Source organism: Ramularia collo-cygni (assembly GCF_900074925.1).
Source record: "Ramularia collo-cygni strain URUG2 genome assembly, contig: RCC_scaffold11, whole genome shotgun sequence".
NCBI classification, from domain to species: Eukaryota; Fungi; Ascomycota; class Dothideomycetes; order Mycosphaerellales; family Mycosphaerellaceae; genus Ramularia; species Ramularia collo-cygni.
In genome coordinates, this window is record NW_019716265.1 from 1,045,138 (window position 1) to 1,071,348 (window position 26,211).

Consider the following 26,211-nt stretch of genomic DNA (forward strand, 5'->3'; position numbering starts at 1 on the left):
TCCTCATGAATGGGCTTGACATCCATGAAGCAGCGCAAACAAACTCAGAAGCCGGGGTCACGAGCGTGGTGTTCAGTGTTTTCATTTCATTCCTCCCATCTCGAAGCCTTGCTCTGCTTTTCGCTAATAGCTCGGACCATCTCCTCCTACAAATACACTCGACTCCCTCGATTTTGAGGCAAGCCAAGAAGAAGACAAATAGGCTCCTCTGACACGGCCTTTTGGCTCTGTGCATTGGGGATTGCCTCTGCAGATTGTGATCGGACGGTCTGCGCCTTTTTTTTTTGGCGATGTAAGGTGGTCACTCGCGGGATTCTACCCGGGACACTCACTGGACCTGCACTCCGATTCATCATCCTCATACACGAATGTCGCCCTCATCCTCAGGTCAACACAATGTGCATGTGGTCTGTGATTCCAAACGCTTTCCCGCAGCTCGGACACTTTCTCCTTCGGCCTTCAATGAGCTTGTCCACGCAGTCCTTGCAGAAGACGTGCCCGCATAGCTTCATGGTGGTATCTCGGATATTGGTCTGGCAGACTGGACAGATGGCGACTTTCTGCGACAAAATTAGCATCAAAGCGGTCATCATGAGGATGGATCTTGAGCTTACCCTCCAATCGTCGGAGTCGCTCGCGCCCACAGCCGCGCGAGTCTTCTTCAGCTCCTCGAGGGTTTTCCTGGAATCCTCCAGCCGGACCTTCACCTTCTCGAGCTCCTCCTCGGCCTCGCGCTTTGCCTTGGCTGCAGCGAGCGAGTCCTTGTCCTTTGCACCCACAAGCGCCTTCAACTCTTCGATGTTCTTCTTGAGACCCTCGGCTTCAAGACCGGTGGCCTTCAGCTTGCTCTCGCTCGCTTTGTGCTCCTTCTCCAATCTTGATAAACCCTCGTTGGAAGCCGCAATTTGCCGCTCATAATTCACGCAGAGCTCCTTGGTCTTTGCTTCGCCGTCTTTCAATTGCGTGACGATCTCCGAGGAACGTGCATTCTGCGACTTCAACGCCCGGAGTTCCGCCTCTCGCATATCCTTTGCCTTCATAGCCGCGAAGTACTTCTGGTCAGCCTTGGACTTTTCGGCGGTTAGTCGAGAAAGGCGGTCCTCCCACTCTGCAATCTCCTCAATCTTCTTGCTCGCCAGCGCTTGCGTTTTCTTCCATGCAGCTTCCATTGACGGTAGCTCATTGCTGAGAAGTGCGTATTGGCTTTCCAGGGTACGGAATTTCGCCTTGAGTGCTTCCAGGTCTGTTTCGTCAACCGCTGTGTCGCCTCCTGCCTCTACTGCTTGTAACTCGCCGCGTTGGAGTTGTAATCTCTGCACATGTGACTCCAACGCGGAGATTCTCGACTGGCGCGCTTCTGCGAGTTCCTGCGTGGCGGCCACGGCGTTCCGCGTATTCTCCTCCGCTGCTTTCAGAATTGAAATCTCCGAACCAAGCTGATCTCGCACATGACGGATGCGTGCAAGATCTGTCTCAGCGCGCGCTGCATTTGCTTCAGTCTCGCTGGTGTGAGTCCGGTTTTCCTCATCGATCAGCACTCTGTAGTTTGTTCGCTCTGCGTGCAGTCTTTGGGCTTCCTCCCGGAGCTGAACGTTGGTGGCTTCAAGATCATTTAAACGACGAATGGCATCTTCGTGCGTTGACTTCAAGCTCTTGAACAGGGCAGTCTCAGCGTAGCTATCGTCCGAAAGGCTTGCGAGTTTTGTCCTGGCAGCGCTCAACTCGTTGGTCAAACGTTCATTTTCAAGCTCAATCTCTTCCAGTTGGGCCTTCTGCTTATCAGCTGCAGCAACGGCTTCCTTGCGCGCAAGCTCGGCTTCAGCACTAGCGACACCATTCTCCATTTCTCCATTGGGTTCTGAGTGCTCCCGCTTTGGTAGAGAAGCAGCCTTTGAGGTAGTCGGTGATACAACATCGCCATTGCCGCCCATAATAGCCTGTCTCTCCAATTTCTGCACCTGAGCACTTTTGGCACGATCGAGCTTCCTCTCGGCGATCATGTATCGTCCCATTGCTTGTTCCAGACGGTCATACATAGAGTCCTTTTCGTCGATGKTCCTCCGCAGCTCTACGGCATGCTCCTTTTCCTTGGCGAGAAGGTCATTCAATCGCTTGCGAAGGTCCTCCACATCAGGACTGGCCGAGGGTAGGCGGCCGAATAGCTCTGCGATGGCACCCTTTATGCTTCCTGAACGAGCTTTCAGGTGCTCCGAAAAGGCGGCGCTGTCCTCAAATTGCAGTGCGGACTTGTACATCTCTTCCCCTAATGACACTCTCAGTACAATTTTTCTYACGTGATGTATGCGGAGGCAGGGCGGAGGGCTGACATACCGGCGGAGGAAGTCGCGCTGGGCGGCGGGGTGGGCAGCATTTCCGAGGCGAGGACGCGGATCTCGTCGACAAGTTGGGCGAGCCAGGCATCGCATATGCGAATATGGTCGTGGTGGTGCGCGGCCTTTTTCTGCAGCTCGTTGAGTTGCTCGTCGGCGTCCTTTTTCTGCCGCTTGTACTCCTTCATTTGACGCAGTATGGCGTCCTTTTGGTAGTCCTACACATAAGAAGTCAGTACGTAGAACCGAGCCATTTGGCTAATAGACAAGTGGCCGCGCACCTCCACGTCGCGCTCCTTCTGCTCGTCCATGCGCATCACCGCGCCATTCTCGTCTTTGAGCCGCTTGCGACTCGGAGCGAGGTCTTCGACATCGGCGATGAGCGACCTTTTACGGTCGTCCATCTCGTCCTTGGTAAGAGGTGAGAGCGCCGGATAGTGATGGGCCTTTGTGGCTGGCATTGAAGACACTGCGTAGGCCTGTGGCGCCGTCTGCGCCCGTCAAGAGAGTTCAGCGAGAGCGATCCATGGGCAAGCCAGATGTGATGAGGCGTGTCCAGTTATTGAAGCGCGTGGCTGTCTGCTGCTGCTGGTCGTGTGCGTGGTGAAGCGTTTTGTCGAGTCAGCTGCAAAGGAGAGGAAGGTTGATGATCTAAGAAGAGAAACAAAGCTAGTTACTAAGAAATTACCAACGGACGCATGAACGCGAACGTTTGTCGTCCCGCTTCTCATTCCGAGACATGACACCAACATCACGTTGCTGTGAGAAATGCCACAATGCCGCCAGGACTGATTAGTTCCGCTGCGCCGGGCAAAAAGGCCACTGCGCCCAAGGCTGCACCGCGACGACGCGCTGCCGCCGTAGCCCCGCCTGGACCGTCGCCATCCGCTGCTGGGCCATCGACGAGTGTTGCTCCACCGTCACCAGAACACACACAGACCCAACCCCAAACGCCTGTGGTTGAGCAATTTGTGCAGCAGGAGGAAGCAGCGAGGCCGCGTGAGAGTGATGTTGAAACTGCAAATCATGCCACAGCACCACCTCCCGAGACTGTCGCAGAGCATGTTGCGTCTCATTTACCTGCTGAGACAGCAGAGGCCGAGGCTGTAGGTCGTGAACGTGATTCTGAGCCTGTTTCCAGTGCTGTGCTACCCATCCCGGAAGCGACACAAGCAGAGACCACAAAGCAAAAAGTACTAGAGGAACAAAGAGAGGAGGAGGAAAGGCAGAGGCAGAGGCAGGAGGCAATAGGGCGTCAAGCAGAGGAAAATTCACGTCAAGCAGGCTTGAGAGAGGAGGAGAAAAGACAGGCCGAAGTGCGGGAAGCAGCACGGAACGAGCAACTTGCCGTGGAAGAACGGCAAGTCGCCGAACAGGAGGAGGCAGAACGACAGAACGGTCTCCACGCGACATCTGCTGTACTGCATTCGGATACTGCAGTGGTAGTCAGCACTGAGGATGCCGGCGCAAGGTCCAATTCTAACTACGTGCCTCCGTCTGCATCTTCTGCCACGCCAGCTACCGTTGACCCGACCACACTCCCACCTCCAGCCAGGCCTGTTGCTGTCTCCAAGCCCAGCGCCAAACGCGCACGTGCGGATAAATCGTCTACGGGTCCTGTACGACCCGCGAAGAAGGCCAAGACGAGCTCGACGAGGAGTAATGCAAAGGTTCAAGCTGTTGTCAATGGTGCGGAGGAGGACGAAGGATTTCGGTCAAGCGAAGTCGATGGCGCGGAGACTGATGCAGCTCAGCCGAAGCCCAAAGCGAAGCGGAAGCCCGTGGCGAAAAAAGCGATCGCTGGACGAAAGCGCAGAATGAGCGTGGCCACAATTCAGAACTCCGACGACGAAACTGAGGGGCAGGATGAGCAGGAAGAGGAAGACCAAGGAGATGTTGCAGCAGCAATGCCACCGCCCAAGAAGCCGCGAAAACCGCGCGCGAAGAGGGCGACCAAGAAGAAAGCTGCCAAGGCCGCTGCCCGCACAGGAGGCGACGAGGCCGCAACGGAGAATGAGGGCGAAGGCCAGCTGCCAGATGAAACCGTGAATCATGACGATGAGGGTGAGACTTCCGACCCCGAGCTCCATGAAATTGATCCCAACTCCATCTCTATGTGGGAGCTTTCTCGTGATGAACACCACGGCAAAAAATCTGAACGTGGCAAGAAGATGGAAGACATCGACTGGGACAAGGTCGCCCAGGACCGTCGCGACGCAGCAAATGCTCTCGTCGCCAGCTTTCGAAACGAACTCCAACCGCAAGCAGACCCATCAGATGATGTTGTAGCATCGGTAGAAGGTCCTGCAGACACCGCTGAGCTTGATGGCTCCGGAGCCCGCCGCTCGCAGTCTCGGGCACCAACTGCAGCACCGGCGAACGACGATCTCGGTCTTGGCTTCGTTCTCGATGCGGATGGTAACATTGTCACGGATGAAAATACACTCACCTTCACCCGCGACGCTGCTGCCCAGGCAGCGGCAAACAGCGATGCTCCTGTTGAGGATTTTACCGATCTCACCCAGACTTTCAACCGCGTCACACATCTCAATGCTAACCGCCGCGATCCTGCTGATCGCCTGCCAGCGTGGAAGTCGAAAAGTGACCCTTGGAGCGAAGATGAGACCGACAAGTTCTACGACGCATTGCGCATGTTTGGAACAGACTTCTTCATCATATCGAAGATGTTCGCACCAAAGACCCGGCGTATGATCAAGAACAAGTTCAACCGCGAGGAGAAGTTGGATCCTAACAGGATCAATCGTGCTCTGACCGGAATTGTGGAGACGCCAATGTCTTTGGAGCACTATTCGCGCGAAACTGGATTCGCAATGGAGAAGTTTACAAAGTACGAAGGCGTGCAACACGCGCAAAGTGTGATTGACAGCGAGAATGTGGGCAAGGAGGTCGTGGATGAGAAGGAGGCGAAAAGGAGGGAGAAGGAGCTTGCCAGAGAAGAGAAAGAGCGTGAGAAGGAGAGGCAGAAGGAGGAGAGGAAGGCAAAGCGAAAGGCGAAGACCAAGAAGGGGATCGCAGAGGCTGGAGGAGCGGGCTTTGGGGGTGGTGGACCGGTCGAGATTGTGGTCGGCGAGGCAGAGTAGATGGTCTCGACTTGCGAGGAGTTACTCTGGTGTGTGGAGGACAGCGAGCATGATTTGATGATACCCTAAATGATCGAAACGAATGAGCACGGCTGAAGCATGATGCGAGMGCATAGACAAATATGTACAGAACTTCAAGAGCGACACGTCACAATCGACGTGGCAAGGCTTCTCTTCTACTGCAGCAGTCAAAGATCTGATCCGTCGCTAACGCACGAGCGCTAGGATGCTGGAGAGGACTGTATGCATGAACAGCTTACGATGCAAAGAGACGGTGTACGTTATACATTCGCCTTTCGCACCCTCACCGGCATTCCCTCCCGCGGCTTCGCCGCTCCAATAAGAACCTGATACATCTCTTCACCATCGACGTCCTGCTTTCCCTGCGTCCACATCTTTGCCCTCTTCTCGCTCTCCTCTCCGAGCTTCAATTCAAAGTCGAACTTCCTACAAGTCAACGCCAGCACGACTCTCGACTCTAAGATCGCCAAATTCTGCCCCAAGCAATTCCTCGGCCCCGTTTCAAACGGCCTGAAAGCACCCTCTGGAACATGACCAGCTCTACTAGGCATGAATCTGTCCGGATCAAACAAGCCTGCCGTAGGTCCCCATACATCCTCGTTGTAGTGAACTCCATGATGGACCAGCCATACTAGGTATCCTTCTGTCGGATACATCTCACCAGTCTTGGGATCGCGGATGAAAAGATCTTTGGCTCCTGCACGAGGAGCGGATGCTGGAGGAAAGAGCCGAAGAGTCTCTTTGATTACTGCTAGAGTATAGTCCAACTTGTTCAGGAGATGGGGATTCGCCTTGATCGCCGCCGCTGCAGTATCTGCATCCTTCCCGAGAATTTCATCATGTTCGGCCCGGATCCGCTGGAGGGCAGATGGATGCTTCGAGAGGAGGTAGAAAGCGTAACATAGTGTTGAGCTCGTGGTATCATGGCCCGCGAAGATAAAAGTCCGAATCTGGGTGATTACACCTGCCTTGAAAGCACTATCCATGGCTGGAGCGGGACCGTCTCGGATATGCTCGACCTTTTCTTCGGAGTCAGTCTCGCCAGAGAGATAGCTATCGAGCGCTAGGTCTAGTACAGTTCGACTTTTCCGTGACGGTGTCTTGTCTTTGCCCTCGGAATCAGCTAGTCGCCTTGCGAATCTTGCATCCAGTACCTTGCCAATGTAGGCCACCATAATTCTTTGGTTTCTCCAGCGGAGAAACCAGCCCCACGGATTGTACCATTCCAGCAAAGTAAGACCATTTGGGATAAGCTGAACTTGTTCGCGGAAAGCTGCGATGCATTCATTCTCGTCATTCTGCATGTTGAAGTCAAGATTCATGGCAACCTTTCCAATGATGTCGACTGTCAGACGTGTTGTTGCTTCTTCCAACTTGAAGACGTCCTGAGCTTCGACATGCTCATCGAGCTTTTTGACGAATATCTCCGCGTCGGACACGATGCCTGGTACGAGAGTCATGAGATGTTGAGTTGCGAAACCCGGGTTGAACATCGTCCGCCACTTCTTCCACTCCGCGCCGCTTGTGGATACCATATCATTTGGGCCGACTAGATCTTTGAGGAAGTCGCTCGAACTGCGATGTTTCGTCACGTTTGTATCTAGCGCGACCTGCTGGCAGATTTCAGGATCGCAAATCACGWGGAGACTGTCACTCTACAGAGGCAGAGGTTAGCATGATGTGTGCAAGGGCCGGTGAAAATGTAACAGCTCTCCTGTTGAACCGACGATAACGCTCGCGGGCAAGTGGCCCTGAGAACAAAGGGGAGCAGCTTTGCAGGGAGCCAAACGTCCAATCGAATGAGGCCTTCTTGATCGTGCTGYCTTTCTTGAAGAAATCGTAACACTCTTCCATGCTACAGGTAGGGCAACAACCCTATTTCACTGGTCGTGGGTGTATGCGACGCAGCAGTGGTGTACTTACAAACGGCCAAATGTCCATGTAGAAGAACGAGCCTAGCTTGAATTTCTGCCTTAGAGAGTTTGCATATACTAGATATAGTGGCCCGTCAGCTATGTGTCTTTTGGGAGAGAATGAAGAGGTGTACCGACGGTGAGGATGTACGGCACGAGGAAGAGCGGATGCAACTTCGTTCATAGATTTCGCATGGCCAAAAAGCCATGAGTGGGGAGGTCCAGGCTACGGAGACTCAGTGAATTGATTCAATTCCTCTCCTACGCAATCTATCTCTTGTGAGATAGGTGAATGAGGCGCTCACCAGCTTTCGGGACTGCGAACGGAGGGCATGAGCTTTGCGAAGAAGCTGGCCCACAGACGCGAGTAGGACTGCGCATCCCAGCGCCAAAACAGGATGGGATTGGAGAAAAGCGAACATGTTGTGCAGATGTGCAGAATCTGCGGAGAGCAGGAAAGGAAACCCAAGGGGATGTGGGTTGTTATTGAGGGTTATCAAAATTTGGCTTTCGTATATCCTCGTTCAAGCACTCCATATCTGCAGCGGCCTTGCATGCTGTGCGACAAGGATCATGGCAAATGATGTCTGACATATAACACGAATAATTATTGGTCCGGAAGCATCGGCTTGAGGGAGAGACCTCCAAGGTTGGAGAACTTCGGCAACGTCTTGTCCTTGGTTGACTCAATCGCATTTGGGCTCGTGCCGGCTACCCGGCGAAAATCTCACCCCTTTCAATCGACTTCACGTATTCGTCTCCCTCGCTGCCAACTCCGGGCCAGAGGCACGCAGGGCCATCATACTATTGTACCCCGATCACTACGATAGCCATGTCCCAAAATCATGACACGAGACAGCGCGTATAGTAGGAGTCCGACTGCTCGACAAGTCTCAGTAATGGTAATCTTCAAGTCAACGATTTCTAGCCCCTGAACTTTGAAAATTTCTCAAATCGCCCTGTCAGCTCTCAGCAATGAACTGGTAGCCCAGGCTTGCTCGGACGACCAGATCTCGCCATAGACAGCTTTCACTTAGCATTAATTACAGGAAAAGTAACAGAATAAGAGTTCGAAAGAATAAGTTGGTTCCAGCGCAGCCTGTAGTCCGTCAAAGGAGCGGCGACTCTCTCGAGTTTCACTGCTCGAAACCAAATTTCGACATCTTCAAGCGCCTTACATACTATGTCGGAAAAAGGCCTGCGAAGTATTTCTTCCATCCGCAGCTTTCGTCGCAGAGCACGGGAAACTCCATTTGGCAGCGACCACGTGGACGGTTTTTAAGGCTGTCCTTTTCACCTGGCTTCCTGGAACCGCATCTAATACCTGATCGAGGACGAACCAAACAAAAGGGACTAATGTCCCTTCTGTGAGATAGTTGTCCGCGTTGCACGGCAGTCATTTCCTCTCCAGGTCTTGACGGTGCATCCACTATTGGGCTAATCAGCATATCTCTTTCCTCACTGATCAAATGTCATTGATGTGTCGACCTTGCGGTGTTAATGATGAATCACTTGTTACTGACAAATAAGCAGCGATCACTTTGGTTCAGGACTTCGGCTGTGGTTGTTGCTCCTCTGTAGGAGTAGTTGCCGTACGCCGTAACGGTCGCACGCTTCTTCTGTTGTGTGACGATCTTAAAAGGGGCGCCATCGTCTACAAAGCCGACGACGTCGCCTTCGAAGCGGATTCATTGTGATTTAGGTCGACTTCGATATTGTCAGCCAGGGCGACTGGATATGCGATGGCATACTTGCTAAACGCGATCGAGCGAAGAGGGCCTTGGTGGCTTATACCTGCTCGTCTACTCAGCTAGCCTCGAAATAGGGGAACATGACTTCCTCAACGCCCTGGTCTGCTCCGATGGCCAAGATACATCAGCCGCGCTTTGGTCGCGTAGCCACGGGGACAGTGGCAAAATGCAAAGGGTCATTGGGTCTTGAAGCCTATCGAAGATTCCGCTTTCGAGCACATATAGCTCTGATCCAGCCGGCAGCCCTCATTCGTTAACGGTGTTGTCAGGGACGCGAGATGTAACCGGGTGCTGCCAATCGATGGAGTCCCTTGGGTTCGTACACCGGCAGAACTGGATCCAGTCAACGAGGTAGCTCCATGAAGTGCAAAAGAAGAGCATGTATGTTGATAATTGCTGCAGAATCAAGATCGGATTTGGCTTTGTATGTCGTGGAGACATCAGCGAATCTTTCTGTATCCCCGGCAAGCTACATGCCCTCACGTCGCAGTGTAGATTCACCGGTAGACGTCGTTGCAGGCACGCTTTTAGGGCCAATGAAGAAGCTTCCCTCTTGCTTCTTCTTTCCTCTTGCCCTGCTAGCTGAGCACATTGGCATGCCAGGCCTCGTCCATTGCAAAACTCGCATTACGGGTTTTGCTTTCCAAATCGGATCTTGCKGCTCTTACATTCATCGCACGTTCCTCGGAAATTTGGCGTTGAATGACGCGGCTCTGTCGAGTCCTGTGTAGTCATCGGTATGCCCATTGCGTTCGCTGCCTCATGGTTCTTTCGGGAAACAGCACAATTAAACTATAGGCCCGTTACAACATACCTTGGGCCTCAGATGTCTATGAATCCATATCATCCAACCACCCTTGATCTCCTGAATAGCAACGCAGCGCCAGATTCGGCGTTAAGGTCTCATTACTTTTGCTGCATCGCCTGTGAAAACTTCGCTCTTGCATAGAATCTCCGGCTCAAGGCACATTCTTGATATGGGATGCCGCGAAGGATTGCCCTGGATGAAGATCCACTCTGATGTGCTGGCCGGCGTTCGGCGTTACAAGCGTGTTTATTCTAGCAAAAATATGGATGTCCTTTTGGTGGTGAGAATGTATGTTCTCCGCTGTTTACAACGCCCTTCGGACCCCCTGCCGTAACGTTGTTGGTGTCGAAGAATCTTCGTGCGAGACGAAGACGATTGGCAGGAGTTGGTCGTATGGTCGTGAGACCCTGCCCCAGATACCCCGATCCGACTCAAAGATCCGCCGAGGTGGGTTGATCTCAGCCAATAGATAGTAGAGAGGTAGCGCCAGCGTGCATGATCGTCCATAGATTGAAACGCTCTGGGCAGGGTGTAGCATCAAATCTCTCCTGCCAGGTGGTATCTCTCAACACCTCAAAATCCAGGGAACACCACATTACGGCAGGGGTATTTGAAGCGCAACGAAGGGGTGTCTAGAGATAGGAATGTCAGTATGCGTCAGATCTGTACTGTAGGTACTGTGACCCGCTAAATCACAACATGTCGCGAAGCGACCACGGCATGCCTGGCCAGAACGGTCACCCAGGAAACGCATTGCTCGCTCTGTCCGCGTTCTTAGTTATCATTAGCTACAGTCTGTGTGCCTTCAATCTCGGCAGCTTGCATGCAGCATGCAGGCTGCAGCTTGTGAGCCTGAGGATACAGAAGGGAGCGAGGTCATGGGCAATTGGATCGCGCTTGAGAAATCCTTTCCACGCGAATTGGATGCCAGGTTCCTTCGTGTAGTATGTCTGCCGGTAGGAGGTGTCCCAAGGGCAACGTTTTGCATTACAATATCAGCTTGCGGCCGCGGCCGCCAAGCCACGTCGTGCCGCCAACAAGGAGACGGGATTCAGGGAGCATACCTTACTCGTGGCCGGGAACACGACACACCCCGAAGGTAAAGATGATGACACAATGCTCAATGAATTCATGATGGTGACTTTTATTCGTAACTCATCTACAGGAGAGGACTGCTGCCATTTATGCGCAGGACTTGCTGGAAAAGCCCGACGAGATGAAGACTTCGCCTCAGACAACAATCCTTCGCCCAATTATCAAACCGCTCCAGTATGCATGCTTCTTTGGTATCATTTACGCCTGTCCATTAATGCAATTGCAAGTGCCAAACGATCTAGTGAGAGGTGGCCAGGGCCTTGGAGTCGCCGACGGGCAGCGAGAAGGAGTTTCCGCGCTCAACGTTCTCGACACCGCTCTTCTCGGCGGTGTACTGGGCGAAAGTCTGGGCTGGGCGCCACTTGGCGGAGGTACGAGGGGTGGTCTCCTTCATCATCTGGTCGACCTGCTCGAGCGACAGTCCCTTGGTCTCTGGGACCAAGAAGTAGGCGTAGACGAAAGCGCATGTGCAGAGTCCTCCCCAAACGAAGAAGACTGAAGATTGGAGGTTACCCTTGTCCTTTCCGACCATGTACCTACGATCGATGTTAGCAAGATGATCATGCGCGCGAGTTTGCTAGGAAAACTTACGGRGTGATGACAGCAATGATGGTGTTCCACAACCAGTTGGATGCGGTAGAAAGAGCAACACCACGAGAGCGGATTGGAAGTGGGAACACCTCACCAATCAGAACCCAAGCGCCGGGGCCCCAAGTGCTGGCGAAGAAGAAGATGAAGATGGCAATGAATGCAATCTGAGCATTGACCGCGGAAATGTTGTCGGCGCGGGTAATGGGAGCGCCGAACTCATCCACACCGATAGGGTGGGTCTTGTTGAATCCGACCGTGACACCGATGATGGCAACCAAGAACTGGCAAATCAACATGCCGAATGCACCCCAGATGAGGAGCGTGCGGCGACCAAACTTCTCAACAGTGTAGAAGGAGATTGGAGTGGAGCAGACGTTGACCAGGGTGAAGATCAAAGAGATCAAAAAGGTGTTGTCGATGGCACCAGTCGAGGCGAGGAAAGGTGTCGAGTAGTAGAAGATGAAGTTGACACCGGTCCACTGCTGCATCATCTGGAGAGAGGTTCCGAGAATGGTCTTGCGCAGGTTCGAGTTGGAGTCAAACACGGAACCGCGGAAGCAGTTGGCCCAGCCCTGGAACCAGCCTCCAGCAGGCATGAGCTCACGCTCGTACAACTCGTTGGCGACAATCTCGGCAAGCTCGTGTTCGACCAAGAGACGAGAGTGGGTGTCAGCCTCGCTGGCACTCACACCACGGACTCTCATCAAAGCCTTGCGAGCGGGGTCGTTGACGCTGGTACCGAGACCATGCTTCTTGATCAAGTAGCGAGGGGAGTCTGGGAGGAAGAAGAGACCACCGGCGAGGATCAGACCCCAAGCGAACTGGATGCCGATTGGAATGCGGTACTGGCCAGTGTCGTTGCGGGTGCGGGAAGCGTAGTTGACGCAGGCGGCAATCAGGAGACCAAGAGTGATGGCGAATTGGTATCCAGACACGAGCGCGCCRCGAACCTTCTTTGGGCAGATCTCGGACATGTAGAGGATGACAATGGCAGACTCGAAACCGACACCGATACCGGCGATGGCACGTCCGGCGACGAGGAGATCGCGGCCATCAGCAGCCATTTGCAGGATGACACCGACAATGTAGATCATGCAGCCCATGATGATGGTCCACTTGCGACCGATCATGTCGGAGAGATCACCGGCCATGACGGCACCAATGAAGGTACCAGCGGAGAGGATAGAAACGATGAGCGAAGTGTTGCTGCTGCTGATGGCCCTCGTGCCACCAGGTAGGAAGACACCGGGACCCTCGACCTCCTCAATGAAGAGGCGAGAGTTGAGCACACCGTTGATGTAACCCGAGTCATATCCTGTGGAGGTGGCGAGTTAGCAAGCTTCATAGGGCGTTGTCAGTAGGAGCAGCAAACTCACCGAAGAAGATACCACCGAAGGATGCGAACGCGCAGAGAAGGTAGGCCTTCCAGGTRACGGGCGCCTCAGTCAGGTTGACATCGGCGGTAGCGATGATCGAGCCGTTGCGCGCGGCCTTCTCAATGTCGTTGCTCTCGTGGTGATCCATCTTGTTTGCAATGCTTAGGTTGTGCGCAGAAAGCGATGCGATGATGAGTGCCCAAGCGCGATGCAGGCGAGGAAGTGCGATGCAGCTGGGGGTGGGGAGAGGAGGTTTGTTGTGGATGGAAACACGAAGACGAAAACAAAGTGGTGCCGTCAAGGTAGGTTAATAAAGAAGCTCGAGGTTTTAGTTTGAGGGGGACGTGCATCTGCAGCTGACCTGAACTTTAAGTGGAGCCCTGGGTGAACAACGAAATTGCCTTTTACCACGTGCCCGAATGTGGTTAATCCCCAGATTCTAGACCCCGGCTAGTCCACTCCGAAGATGCGGGCGATGCGGGCGGTGGCGTCTGAACTGGTCTCCGGAGCCAATTGACGGCTTTCAGCTCGCGTCCACGCGACCTCGCTCTCGATCCAGCTGTTCGACGGCGGCGGCACAGCGAACTGCAAATTCACTTTCAACTTCACTACGCCGCTGAGGGATGACGATGCGCAACCGAACCGGACGCAGCGAAAGCGTGGCTTTCTGCCCGTTGCCCGGCGAGGGCTGCGGAATGCACCCCGACTTTCACGCTGCTTCCGTCGGCGTCAGTTTTCATGCCACTGTCGGAATCCTTCTGAAGCTTGGTTGCATCTAGCTGCGTACTCGGTGCCTYTGTCGGCCGGTCTTTGTCCCCCATTCTGGAATCAAAGCAGCCGCTGTCTATGCCACCTGACAGCGAGTCGCCAATGTGGTGTGATGTGTGCGAATCAGCTGCATCTGCACCCCGGAGATTCACATCCTGTTCGCCTGTGCCGCCTGTCGTACATGGCTCAGACTTCGTTTGGTGGACGGCCATGATGGCCATACTTCCAAGACCACTATGGCAGAGAGAATCTTGGGAGCTTAAACTGGCGAAAGTTCGGAGATGGTCGCGAATGGTACCACACCATCGCGCAACTTATTTCAGGCCCAAACCTTATGAGACACGTACGAGAAACACGCCAGACTGTGGTATGGCCGAAACAATTGTTCAAAATGTGTGCGACAGCGCATTTTCACATGTGCATCAGACTGTGCCTGAATCTTGCATACAGGTGTGTGGATTAGCTCTATTTTAGACCTGAGCTGTTTGCTTGTGAAAGTGCCCACAGCTGCGACGGCAGACTCGAAAGCTGACCGGACGGCCTCCTGTCAAAGCCATCCTAGATTGTCTCGTGTGAACCAGGCTCTTTTACCCAATCTGGATACTGCCCGTCCGTGTTGCCTCAAAAATCCTTTCTTGCCAAGCAGCGATGCAACCTCCACCTCGGGTAAGGTGGAGAAGTGGAGAGCTAGCGTGAGAGACTACCAACGCCAACAACGTCCGCCTCGGTTCCGATTTCTTTGCAATCATCTACGCATCGTGCATGGACGCCTGGCCTTGGATGGCTGGTGTGAGGGTTCGAAGACGACGTGAAAACGGCGATGATGACGCATGGAAGAACGATAGAGATTCATATCTCTACCCCATAGTGGATGGCCGGCCGCCGGAGCCGAGATGAAATTCCCCAAGGATTCGCACGTGTGACAACCCTAGGTAGTCTTGGGGTACATCCCTGACTGCGTCGAACCATTCTGGGCTTCTCCACTCTCCAGATGTTCTCCGCGGTGAGTCGGTCCTATTCGAATTGACAAGTCACGACTCACAGGCGACATGCGCTGGCCCAAGAACGATCTAGTGCCGGCAAGGTTTCTCCGCATTCTGCAGAGCAAGTAGCTCGTGGAGTCTGCTTCAAGAAGCACTTCACGACTCGTGGTGTCATGGGTGCTCTCAGCTTTCCATGCGCTTCGTTCTAGAACATCGACGTTGCCATTGTACTTCGATCTTATGGCTTAGGCGATTAATGGTGACAACTCTACCACAGAAATGGGTGATGTGACTAATTTAGCCTACATGCCATAGTGAAAGATCGTTCAATATCCTGCCATCGCCTTCTGTCACCGCGTCTCTGCAGGAAGCCGAACTTGGGAGTGACTACGCATAAGCTAGAGGTGCCGGCCAAGTCTCGAAGCCGTTACGGTGTACCAAGCTTCGTAACTCGTGGGGAATCGCCACTTCACCACGTGCGCGACGGTGCGCTAGGGGGTACCGCAATGCCAAACCCAAACGTGTGCTCCGGGAACCGATGTACATCGAGCCGGAGAGCGACAAAGCCTAGCCTGCGCAGGCACTAGGTGGCGTTGTGACATGTTGGGAACCATACAGATATGTCCTTTTTAAAGTCCGGTGCATCCACTTCACGAGGCGCCTGTCCGAGGCTAGTGACCAATGTACGGGGCAGATTCTATTCTGCTTTAGGATTTCCATCACAAATCATTCAGTCGAGGTGCGTACCATGAGCCCGGGACCTGGAACTGGACCGTTCACGTTTGCTTGCCAGTTGCCTTGAGGCTTACTCTGCATGGGCTCGGGTTCCTCCGGCGCGTGGCTAGATCTTGCACTATCAATGCTCCGAGCGGTATACAGATGTGTGGCCAGATCCCCTGTGGCTATTGCTAAGGCTGAAAGGCTTCTGCCAAGTGTGGGTGATTTGGACGCTTAATCGAGGGGTATAGGTCTGCACGCTTCACTTTTCGCACATTATGCCGATCATGGATTAGCAGCATGGCGGAGATCGTTGATCCAAGCTTCGTTCTATCATGTCTTCACTCTGCTTGTGGTGTGAGGTATGGCTCAGAAGTCGCCCATTGGACTTCAGATCGCAAATAACTCGTGTCAGCCTGTTCTCGACTCGTTCCAGCGACAGCACTCCCCAAAGGTCACGCCTTTCCCACCAAAAATGTCAAGGGCACTCCCGATGGTAAGATCAACCTTTCCGCCACTGATTTTTTGAACGAGTTCCAGATCTTCCAGATTTCTTCCGCCGCCTGCATAAGTGACCGGGATGGTGCATATGGACGCGAGATACTCAACAAGCTTCTCGTCAATTCCTGCTTGCAGACCCTCGGCATCGGCAGCATGGATCAGAAATTCACTGCAGTAGGGCTCCAGCATCGCGATGTTCTCTGCCGATGCATTAGCTTCCCGTCACGTTGGGGAGAAGATAGCCTCCCCAGTACGCACCCTTATTGATCTCAAACTCGGTAATTGTCTGCCATCTGTCCATGGCAACCTTCCACCCTTCACCCACGCGTCTACAGCTGAGATCGATGACGAGCTTTTTGGGGTCATCGTCGAGGGCCACAAGGACGGATTGAAGTCGTTGTAACGAAAACGAACCAGAAGGGAAGAGAAATGAAGTGATTATGACCTACTACAGCACGTCAGTATGCATTCGTACGACAATTGAAAATCGAGAGTCTTCCGTACCCGTTCAGCACCAGCATCAATCCACTCCTTTGCATTCGTATCTTTGATACCACCACCAACTTGCAGCCCACCAGGCCAAGCATTCAAAGCTTCACGGGCAGCTTGATCGTTTCCAGGCCCGAGCATGATGACGTGTCCGCCTCGCAGCTCATGTTTGCGATATAGTTCAGCAAAATACGCGGCCGGATGCTCGGATGTAAAATTTGTTTTCAGTTCGGCATTGTTGGTGGACAACGTGCCACCAACAATCTGTTTCACTGATMCTGCGTGCAGGTCAATGCACGGGCGGAAGTGTGTCATGTCGATGTGAGATAGATTAATCACGGGATGAGGGAAAGAAAGGTGAGGTTTGGAGTTGCGATGTGAAGGATTTTTAAACTTTCTGGAGACGGCAGGATGTTCCGAGAGCGAGCTTCATGTTGGAACTTGTGGAAAGATTGATTCGCAGGCTATAACTTGGCCCGGTGCTTTTACAAGGACGATAGGATGGTGCGATAATATCGGCTCGGAGTCGTACCTAGGCACAAATCTTGCGTACAGATTGTTTATAACACATCTCTCATACATCCACTTTCAGTTGGCTTTTCAAGCATAAGCAAGCGTGCAATCCTCTCTGATCCTCCCCTTTACACCCAACCTCGTCTCTCCACCTACAACACTGCGCCCGGAGACGACAATCTCGCCCTTTGGCTCCGTGCCCTCCAAATCGGCATCGTTCCCACTTTCCAACCTGATTTCTACACAAGCCAGAGGAACTCCGAAGTGATTGTGAGCGCTCCCGGCAGAGCTACGATAGTCAAAGACGTTAGTCTGTGCGACGGCACCCGCAACTCCAGGCGCAGTCAGCGCGTATACTATTCTGCTGCGGGTGAATATTCGGAGATCGCTGAGCATCGCACTCGTCAGAACAGGAGAGTCCCGAAGGCGGTCGCTGGTCAGAATGAGGCGTAGCTTGCCAGGTTCATTGTTACTCGGCGCGAGAAGGCGGAAGAGGAGGCCATCCGTCGGCATGCGCCCTGCGGAGACGGTCTGGTCTTGAGTGTACTTTCCGAACTTCTGCAAAGCGCTGGTTACGCCGGCCGTTTCCCGGGCGTACTGGGTCGCGAGTGATTCAGCTGAAGCGATAATTACGGTGGGTGAAACAGAACGGGAGGCGAGTGAAAGATCCACGCCTGGTGCGGCGACGCTGTTGATGGCGATGGAAGCGTGGGCGAACAGAGCAGCAAACGTGTTGCAGAGGACGTAGGAGTGAGAGAAGTGATCGGCTGGGAGGACCAGATCGGATGGGGTGAGGCGTTGTCGTAGAGGAATGGCGGTGATGAGTGACGCCGTCGCGGCGACAATGTTGGCTTGAGTGAAGGATGTGATCGTGGGCTTCGATTGGATATCCGCAGGCTGCCAGATCGTGATGACGTTGGGAACGGTCTCATCAGGCGTATTGGGTGGGAGAGAGCTGTTCGCAGATGCCTTCTCTGCTTCGATGACATCGTGCCAGACGTTAACAGTCACACGATCAGAGGCTTTGGCAGGCAATTCGTTCCAGTCGATATGCCGGCTGGCAGGCTCAACAACCCACGTGAGGAGTCGAAGGGTCGAGACTTGCGTCGTAAGTTCGTCCATTGGGAGGGTACCCGCTGCGGCGACCAGACCATCGACTTCAGTAGAGTTCAAGAGCTCGTATACCTTGGAATGCGGTAGGTTGAATGGCAGAAGAACGGGCGTGATACCATAGAACGTACAAGCTGCAAGCCGAATCAGCAATCCCTATACTCCTTACCTTTTACGCAAGAACTCACCGAAGACAGCTATAAGGTATTCGATGCTGTTGGGCAGATATATGGCTAGCTTCTTCACGCCGGCATTCTTGAACTTTTGGCCCACGATGTTGATCTCCTTGGATATCTCCTCGGCTTGATGCTCGACCACTTCTGCCTTGCCAAACACACTCATGATGAGTCCTGCTGGGATCGTCTTGCCATCTGCACCGACGCTCCCGCCCCTCACAACTTCTCGCCACACATCACGCAAGTCGCCATCCTTCCCACTGGCCCATCGTGGGGCACCGGCGTCCTTGACATTGAGGCCCGACTTGAGTGGGTATCCATGTGGACTCTCCGGACTGCGGTAGAAAGCTGACTGACCACGCTTGCGTACGGGACTGGCTTGTGCCTGACGTGCGAGGAGTAGCGGGTGTGTGTCGGGATCGGAGGATGTAAACAGCGGGTAGAGGAGCAAAGCGATGATTGTAACGGCCAACGCGGTGGTGGAGAATGACCAGTCGGCGAGCATCGACGCAAGGGCCGAATCTAGCGATTCCAGCGTTGAATGGGTCGAATTGGCCATAATGCCGATTGTGTGCAAGTCAGATGCCCTCCGAGCTCGTGAGAAGTATGTAACTTAATGACCCGATAGACCAATCTGACATTGCGGTCGAGCTAGCTAAGGTACCTTACGTGAGGAAAGTCGGAGCTGAGGCCGGCGGAGCTCCAGCTTTTAATCAAATCAGTCGCTAAATATTGAATCGTGAAAGGAGCTAGATTCGCGTCTGTGCAGCATCAACTTTTGATCCGCGTCTTCCCTTTGATGATCTCCCGCTTCGTAGCAACCGACTACAACAATGCGCTGAACGAGTGACACGGCGGAAACACGAGCGTCTACTAACGACTAACATCACAGCACATTAGCCAGTATGTCGTCCACCGCATYGACGCAGTCGACTTCGCAGCAGTCTCTCACTCGGACAACATCTTCATCGACAGACTCGCTGCCCATCCTGCATCTCACACCTCGCCGCTCAGCACCGCCGGCCCCGAGCTCCTCGCCGCGAACCCCAAATGTCGCCCACTCCACACCCAACACATCTTCTGGCTGGAAACATCCACGTATGGACGAAGTCAGCCGCCGGCGCAACGCGACCAACTTTGACACGCGCAACATGCAAGCCGTCCTCGCCAGTTTCGCCGCCATACTCGTCTCACTTTTCGTTCCTCACCTCCTCTCTGTAGCGTATGTTCAGCCAAGGCTCTCTTCCATATTCGACGCTAATTCTTCCCCAGTCTCCCATACCCCTGGCAGCAATCCCTCGCGCCCTATCCCAGCTACATCCTCTGGGCCTTCCGCCTGCTTTGCCTCTCCAACGCGCTCTTCGCCTGCAAACCGCTCTTTCTCACTCCCGATGCGTGTGAGGATGTTCCTCTTACTCCACATCAACGGCAGCTGCTAGGGCTTCCGCCCATGACCCGCTCAGCGACACCACAAGAGAAGGAGCAGTACGTCACCCCACCGCGCTTTTCTCGCTCGGCGACTCCCCAGAGCACAAGCAGTAGTTTGCGCGTGGGAGGTGGAGACAGTCCTTTGAGCGGGCGAGGCACTCCAGTAGACGGTAATGGATCTTTCAGAATGAGTGGAGGATCACCCTTTGGAAATTCGATGATGCAGGGAAACACATCACCTTATGGTGTGCAAGGCAGTGAACCGCGAAGGAGATTGAGCTATACCAGCAACCGCAGCTCACCACTTACGGTCAGCGAGTTTGAGGCGATGGGCAACCCTGTCGGTTCGCCTAGTGGAGGGAGGAAGGAGCATCGTGCGAGTGTGGGATTGAACAACAAGTGGTTGTATGAGAAGGGTAGGAGAGGGAGTGGTGGAGCGGGGAGGATGGGTGTTCCACAGACGCCTGGTGGTGGAAGGATGCCGACGTTCGCAGGCTTGTATTGAAGTAAAAAAAGAGATACGGACACGGCTTATGACTTCTGATACCTGTACACGAAATACATTCTCACGCACGAAAATCACATACGAAGAGGTAATGTTGAACCTGAGCTAGGAGCTCCGATCTTTTGCACACTGGCAGAGCGCCTTCCATAATGGTACAATACTTTTGGTGAGACGAAGAAGATGTTAATACCAGTGTCAGTCGCGCATTCCAAATCAATCGCCCTTGGAGGTCCTGTCATCGGATCCGTCAGACCAATGCATCGCAAGTCGCAGGGGTTGATGTGGAGCTTCTTCATTCACTTCAGGTCGAGCCCCTGAATCTCAGAACCAAACGGCGGGGGAGTTTCCTATGACACGCACGGCGCACGATTTCATCCCAACAATTAAAGCACGCTCTCCACATTGGCTATTAATACCTTACAGCAATGCCCATGGCAAGGGATCTTGGCTCCGTCATCGCCTACATTCCAAGGAGCGCCTTTCTGCGCCCCTACCATGACTATTTTCCCCAAAGGTGATATTCTTGAGCTTTTCCTGCATTTCGTAATTGTTCTCAATGCCTCACATCTCTCCCCTAAACCCAGCAGTCGCGAGAGCCCTCTGCATCTTTGGGACCCTCCTGTGCACGCTCATAATCGCCAGACAAGTCCGTAACTCACCCTTGCTACATGACTTGAAAAGTTCGTTCCTGGCGGACAGTCTCCGACAGAGATTAGAGGTTGCGGAGCAAATATGGGAAGACAGCGTGACGAAAAGACATGAGATGTACAACGCTTTTGTGGATCCTTTCAAGCCGATGTCTGTTCTTGTGTCCTTCGGCTTTAAAGATATTTGCTGATGATGTATCGCAATAGGTTTCCGCTAGTATTCACCGACAACCCCTTCACAGTCTGGGACTATTTCCCGCCCACCTTTAGCTGTCCGCATGAAATGCGGCGTGTGGGTCGATTGGGCGATGGTGGAAAGTGGTTCGTACAATTTCTGGATGCTTCAGCACATTATACGATTGTGCTAAAGAGGACCTAGGATGTGCGGCCTCTCACGTTATGAGCCTCCAGCTCTTYAAAAGCCCTGCGTCATCTACTCCTTTGGCGTGCACGATGAGACTAGTTTCGAGGAAGAGATGCTGGAGAGAACAAAGTGCGAGCTTTATGGAGTGGATTACTCAGTATCGAATTTCTCGGCAAAACTCTTGAGTATGGAGGCGGAGCAGCTGAGCAGGGCACATTTTCTGCAGGCGGGTGTTGCGGGAGAGTCGGAAGGGACAAGGAAGCCGCCATTTTATACCATCAAAGTGAGTCCATCTCAGTGGGGGAGAGGGGCCAGAGAGAGGCTGACCATGCGGTAGGACATCATGGACATGAATGGACATGTAAGTTGCAGGTGATTCCTTGGAGCAGTGGATTATATGCCAGGCTATGGGTCCTCCATTTTCGCTATTCGGAACTTGCTGATGACATTGCAGGAGTACATTGACATCCTCAAAATGGACATTGAACAGTATGAATTCACTGCCATGGATAAACTCATGCAAGACTTCGCGGGTCAGCCCCTACCAATCGGGCAATTCTTGGTTGAGATTCATCTTATGGGCTTGGCGGATCAACTGCATCGACCTGACTTTCCGGAGTTCTTGCAGTGGTGGGAACGACTGGAGGCGTGTGGTTTGAGACCTGTTTGGACGGAGTTGAACTTGTTGACTGTGACTTTGCATGCAGAGGACAGTTTGCCTAGGTGTGCTGAGGTGAGTATTTAAAACGAGTGGCTCGTGATGGGGTTGTCGCTGATGAGGTTTTAGTATTCGTTCATCAATGTCCTTCATCCGAGGAATGTTTTGCTGCAGGACTAGATTATTATATTGAAATGAATAGAGAGAGCAAAAAAGGCATGACGTCGTTCCTGCTCTTGCCACAATCCATGAAGGAGCTCGCATCTGCTGAGCGATAGCGGTCCACGCACTAGAAACCCCCTCTTACAAACTTCTGTCACGTCGCTGAAATCAAAAGAGCGGCCTTTTACCAGAGAGGACTATGAAGTGATGCATAGCGTCTGCACATAGAAGAGGCGACTTCACCGGCTTCTACAAGCTCGTGCCGCTCTTTTGGATTTCTTAGCGAGCTTGCAATGAAAACGAGCTTCATCATATGTCTACCGCGTTCCCTTGCTTGTTCTCGACTCCGCACTCTTGCTTTCGTGTCAGCTCATGTCAAATCTGTAACGAAAGTGAGAATGGTTCGAAGAAAAAGGAACGGTGCATGCCAAAAGAAAGTGGCCAGTCTGACCGCCACCGACGAACATGGTGAGAACAACAGTAGTCTCACACAATATCTATTACTTCGCCGATTACCATTGACAAGCCTGATCAGCGATGACTTGACTGCAGCCGCGCTGCAGTTCGCAGGTGTCACGGTCCCACGGTCCCACGGAGGCCAGGAATATAGCTGAATGGGTGTTTTTTTGTACAAGTTTTTCTGTCTGTGCAAAACACTGGTATACAACCTCGGCACCGTGACCACGTTAATTCCGTCCCTGTCGAGGAACATCGTCAGCGATCTCTCCCGACAAAGCTCCTTCGTTACTCAACTTGCAAACTCACCTCGATGAAACCCTGGATGAAGTTCTTTGGCAGTTGTGCCTTGGGCTCCTCTTCTGCGCGGAAGTACTTGAGTACATGTGTGAGCTGCTTCCAGAAATTGAGTGTCTCCTGTAGATGTCCTTGAATCAGCCCTAGTCTCGCGTACCATGGCTCGCCATTCGTGTGTTTTCTTGCGATGTTGTCTCCTGTCTTTGTTGCTTATGGCACGTACCTGAAACTCTGCATGACTGTTGAAGAGCAGAACATCTGTGGTTTTGAGCTTTGACACATATCGATGCCGCTCAAACTCCTGCCGAATCTTGGTTCGGATTGCCGAAACTGGCATATTGAGGGAGTACATTTGTTGAWTTTCTGGGCCCTGGGAGCGCACCGAGCGTGTCAGCCATCCTGTTCATGTGTCCGGCACTGCGTATCTCCTCGCCGGTGTCGTGTCCTGCTCTTTGCCCGTCTTCACCATGTGTCTTCCGTCCTTTCCGTATCCATCTCCCCTCAGAATGCACATACCGCCCGTAGCCAGTCCCGATAACTGCTCAGCACCCTCGACTTCGCATCGTTCCAGTTTACAGCTACGTCGTCACGCGATTAGCTGGCTGTTCTTCTGCGCGATTCTCTTTTCGGAATAAGACACATACAAGACCGCGTCCGCTGCGCAAGATATGTCGGGTTGATCACCATTGTGTCTGTGTGTGGATGTGGGAGACGTGAACACTTCGTCGATCAGAGCGGAGCGGAGGTGAGGTGATACGGTTGTCCATTTGGTAAATTGTTCAAAATTCGGCTCTAGCGCGCCTGTGCTCAGTACATGTCAATGTACAGTGGATAGCAAAGGCCTTCAGATTCTACTTATTCCCTCCACATGTCTGACCACGAGTTCTGCGACTATAGGTAGGGCGACATTCAATAGCCCTTGATCTTCTTATCGATGATTGTAAAGTAGTGTGAACATCAGGCTTTCACTRAACCGTGATCACCTGCAGCAAAGAGATCTTTCCTCTGCAGAGCTCCTTCCAAACAAATCACCATATATAACGAAGGTTTGGCCATTTTCTCGTCCCAAAAAATGAGCTGTAACATCAACATACGATAAATCGTCTTAATTTACAACAACATCTCCAAGTGAGGGCGGTCTCCATTGTCCCAACCATTCAGCCAATCACAGGCCGACTTTTGAGCCACCATTTCGCCCAACTTGAGACCTACGTCGTTGGTGGGGTTCCTGCCGTTTGACCCTCGAAATCTTTTGCCTGAGACTTTTGAACTCATCCCACAACCCCACCATCATTACCGCACAAGATGGTCTCCGCATCCAAAGCAGCCCGAGAGGCAAAGCGAGCCGCCGATGGCAAGCCCGCTAAGAAGACCCCGTCCAGCAAGTTGGCTAGCAAGAACGCCTCCGCCGTACCCTCAGAGGCATCTTCGGTCAACGGCGACGAAGGCGACAACAGCGACGAGGGCCAGCCAGCACCCACCGCTGCAGAGAGCAAGTTGGCCGCAAAGGTGGCCAAGCTGAAGCTCCAGGAGGACAAGGACGGAATTTCCGACCGTGTCACCACCGGTGTGCTGGCCTCGCTCCCGGCCAGTCGCGACGTCAAAATCACATCCGCCTCGCTTGTGTTCCACGGCAAGGTTCTCTTCAACGACACCACAATCGAGGTCAACTACGGCCGCCGTTATGGTCTTCTCGGAGAGAACGGATGTGGAAAGTCGACTTTCCTCAAGGCCATCGACATGCGCGAATTCCCCTTCCCCGATCACCTCGACATTTATCTTCTCAACGAGGGTGCCGAGCCTTCCAACGTCGGTGCGCTCGAATGGGTCGTGAACCAGGCCGAGGCTGAGATGAAGAGACTGGAAGACCTGGCAGAGAAGATTCTCGAGGACGATGGCCCTGACAGCCCCAAGCTCGAGGAGATTTATGAGCGCATTGATGGGATGGACCCCTCCACGTTCCACACTCGCGCATCGCTCATTCTGACCGGCCTGGGATTCAACAAGAAGACCATGGATAAGAAGACCAAGGACATGTCAGGTGGATGGCGTATGCGTGTCGCGCTCGCAAAGGCGCTGTTCGTTCGCCCATCGCTCCTGTTGCTCGATGACCCAACTGCTCATTTGGATCTCGAGGCCTGCGTGTGGCTTGAAGAGTACCTCAAGAAGTGGGACCGCACACTCATTCTGGTATCTCACTCTATGGATTTCCTCAACGGTGTCTGCACAAACATGATCGACATGCGAGAGAAGCAGATCTTCTACTTTGGTGGTAACTACGACTCCTACCAAAAGACTCGCAGCGAACAGGAGGTCAACCAGCAAAAGGCATACGAAAAGCAGCAAGACGAGATCAAGCACATCAAGGAGTTCATTTCCAAGGCTGGTACCTACGCCAACCTGGTGCGCCAAGCAAAGTCCCGGCAGAAGATTCTCGACAAGATGGAGGCCGATGGTTTCATTCAGCCAGTGCACCAGGATCGTGTCTTCTCTTTCCGTTTCGCAGACGTCGAGAAGCTCCCGCCTCCAGTGCTCTCCCTCGACAATGTCACGTTCTCCTACTCCGGCAAGACGACCGACAACCTCTACGAGCACCTTGACTTTGGTGTTGACATGGACAGCAGAACGGCACTTGTCGGACCCAATGGTGTTGGCAAGTCGACTCTCCTCCGCATTTTCACAGGCAAGCTTTCGCCGACTTCTGGGTCCGTGTCCCGCCACACTCACTTGAAGCTTGGCATGTACAGCCAGCACTCTGCTGAACAGCTTGATCTCACAAAATCCGCGCTCGACTTCGTGCGCGACAAGTACCCTGCCATTTCTCAAGATTACCAGTACTGGAGACAGCAGCTTGGCAAGTATGGTCTGTCTGGTGAGTCGCAGACCGCCATCATGGGCACCCTGTCTGAAGGACAGAAGAGCCGTATCGTCTTCGCGCTTTTGGCAATCGACGGGCCCAACATGTTGTTGCTCGACGAGCCCACCAACGGTTTGGATATTCCCACCATTGATTCCCTTGCCGACGCTATCAATGCATTCTCTGGAGGCGTAGTCGTCGTTTCTCACGACTTCAGGTACGTTGATGAAATGAAGCATATACAATAATCCTTGCTAACAATACGCAGGCTGCTCGACAAGATTGCCAAAGACATCATGGTATGCGAGAACAAGACCGTCACAAGGTGGGACGGCTCTATCGGTCAATACAAGAACCATCTACGCAAGAAGATGTTGGCATCCGGTGGTGTCTAAGGTCTGTCAGTTTGAAACCTGACGAAAAGTGATGACTTTCCATGGCTTTCTCGCATTAGTCGGGCATTATGGAGCGATTAGATGGCTGATGACTGGAAAAGGATAGATGGAAGTTGGGTTTGTGCTCTGGCGTTAAATTTGATACTCCAAAATGAATGGGACTTACTCCGCCTCGTTCTCACCCAAATACTTGATCTTC

The 26,211-nt window shown here is 53.1% G+C and overlaps 10 protein-coding genes; 4 read left to right on the forward strand and 6 right to left on the reverse strand.

Moving 5' to 3' along the window:
- Positions 1-383: 383 nt before the first annotated feature.
- RCC_07475 (related to E3 ubiquitin-protein ligase bre1) lies at positions 384-2,734 on the reverse strand (the record flags this gene model as incomplete). XM_023772732.1 has 4 exons in its annotated part: positions 384-560; positions 615-2,263; positions 2,332-2,548; positions 2,612-2,734. 4 exons carry the CDS (start codon positions 2,732-2,734, stop codon positions 384-386), a joined length of 2,166 nt encoding a protein of 721 aa, XP_023628500.1.
- A 372-nt stretch (positions 2,735-3,106) lies between these two features.
- Positions 3,107-5,431, forward strand: RCC_07476 (uncharacterized protein; the record flags this gene model as incomplete). Its single annotated transcript, XM_023772733.1, has 1 exon — positions 3,107-5,431. The coding sequence occupies one exon, from the start codon at positions 3,107-3,109 to the stop codon at positions 5,429-5,431; it is 2,325 nt and encodes a 774-aa protein (XP_023628501.1).
- Positions 5,432-5,712: 281 nt separating this feature from the next.
- RCC_07477 (related to sterigmatocystin biosynthesis P450 monooxygenase STCS) lies at positions 5,713-7,787 on the reverse strand (the record flags this gene model as incomplete). XM_023772734.1 has 4 exons in its annotated part: positions 5,713-7,107; positions 7,376-7,443; positions 7,504-7,591; positions 7,671-7,787. 4 exons carry the CDS (start codon positions 7,785-7,787, stop codon positions 5,713-5,715), a joined length of 1,668 nt encoding a protein of 555 aa, XP_023628502.1.
- A 3,470-nt stretch (positions 7,788-11,257) lies between these two features.
- RCC_07478 (probable monosaccharide transporter) lies at positions 11,258-13,134 on the reverse strand (the record flags this gene model as incomplete). XM_023772735.1 has 3 exons in its annotated part: positions 11,258-11,555; positions 11,611-12,925; positions 12,987-13,134. 3 exons carry the CDS (start codon positions 13,132-13,134, stop codon positions 11,258-11,260), a joined length of 1,761 nt encoding a protein of 586 aa, XP_023628503.1.
- A 2,731-nt stretch (positions 13,135-15,865) lies between these two features.
- RCC_07479 (probable 5-proFAR isomerase His6) lies at positions 15,866-16,585 on the reverse strand (the record flags this gene model as incomplete). XM_023772736.1 has 3 exons in its annotated part: positions 15,866-16,155; positions 16,214-16,400; positions 16,460-16,585. 3 exons carry the CDS (start codon positions 16,583-16,585, stop codon positions 15,866-15,868), a joined length of 603 nt encoding a protein of 200 aa, XP_023628504.1.
- A 459-nt stretch (positions 16,586-17,044) lies between these two features.
- RCC_07480 (uncharacterized protein) lies at positions 17,045-18,802 on the reverse strand (the record flags this gene model as incomplete). XM_023772737.1 has 2 exons in its annotated part: positions 17,045-18,201; positions 18,256-18,802. 2 exons carry the CDS (start codon positions 18,800-18,802, stop codon positions 17,045-17,047), a joined length of 1,704 nt encoding a protein of 567 aa, XP_023628505.1.
- A 346-nt stretch (positions 18,803-19,148) lies between these two features.
- RCC_07481 (uncharacterized protein) lies at positions 19,149-20,176 on the forward strand (the record flags this gene model as incomplete). XM_023772738.1 has 2 exons in its annotated part: positions 19,149-19,465; positions 19,516-20,176. 2 exons carry the CDS (start codon positions 19,149-19,151, stop codon positions 20,174-20,176), a joined length of 978 nt encoding a protein of 325 aa, XP_023628506.1.
- A 556-nt stretch (positions 20,177-20,732) lies between these two features.
- Positions 20,733-22,025, forward strand: RCC_07482 (uncharacterized protein; the record flags this gene model as incomplete). XM_023772739.1 has 6 exons in its annotated part: positions 20,733-20,974; positions 21,031-21,144; positions 21,203-21,470; positions 21,525-21,548; positions 21,642-21,920; positions 21,975-22,025. 6 exons carry the CDS (start codon positions 20,733-20,735, stop codon positions 22,023-22,025), a joined length of 978 nt encoding a protein of 325 aa, XP_023628507.1.
- Positions 22,026-22,751: 726 nt separating this feature from the next.
- RCC_07483 (probable NADH-ubiquinone oxidoreductase 14.8 kDa subunit) lies at positions 22,752-23,447 on the reverse strand (the record flags this gene model as incomplete). XM_023772740.1 has 4 exons in its annotated part: positions 22,752-22,880; positions 22,984-23,130; positions 23,277-23,338; positions 23,405-23,447. 4 exons carry the CDS (start codon positions 23,445-23,447, stop codon positions 22,752-22,754), a joined length of 381 nt encoding a protein of 126 aa, XP_023628508.1.
- Positions 23,448-24,065: 618 nt separating this feature from the next.
- On the forward strand, positions 24,066-26,012 carry RCC_07484 (probable iron inhibited ABC transporter 2; the record flags this gene model as incomplete). XM_023772741.1 has 2 exons in its annotated part: positions 24,066-25,834; positions 25,886-26,012. 2 exons carry the CDS (start codon positions 24,066-24,068, stop codon positions 26,010-26,012), a joined length of 1,896 nt encoding a protein of 631 aa, XP_023628509.1.
- Between the last annotated feature and the right edge of the window lie 199 nt (positions 26,013-26,211).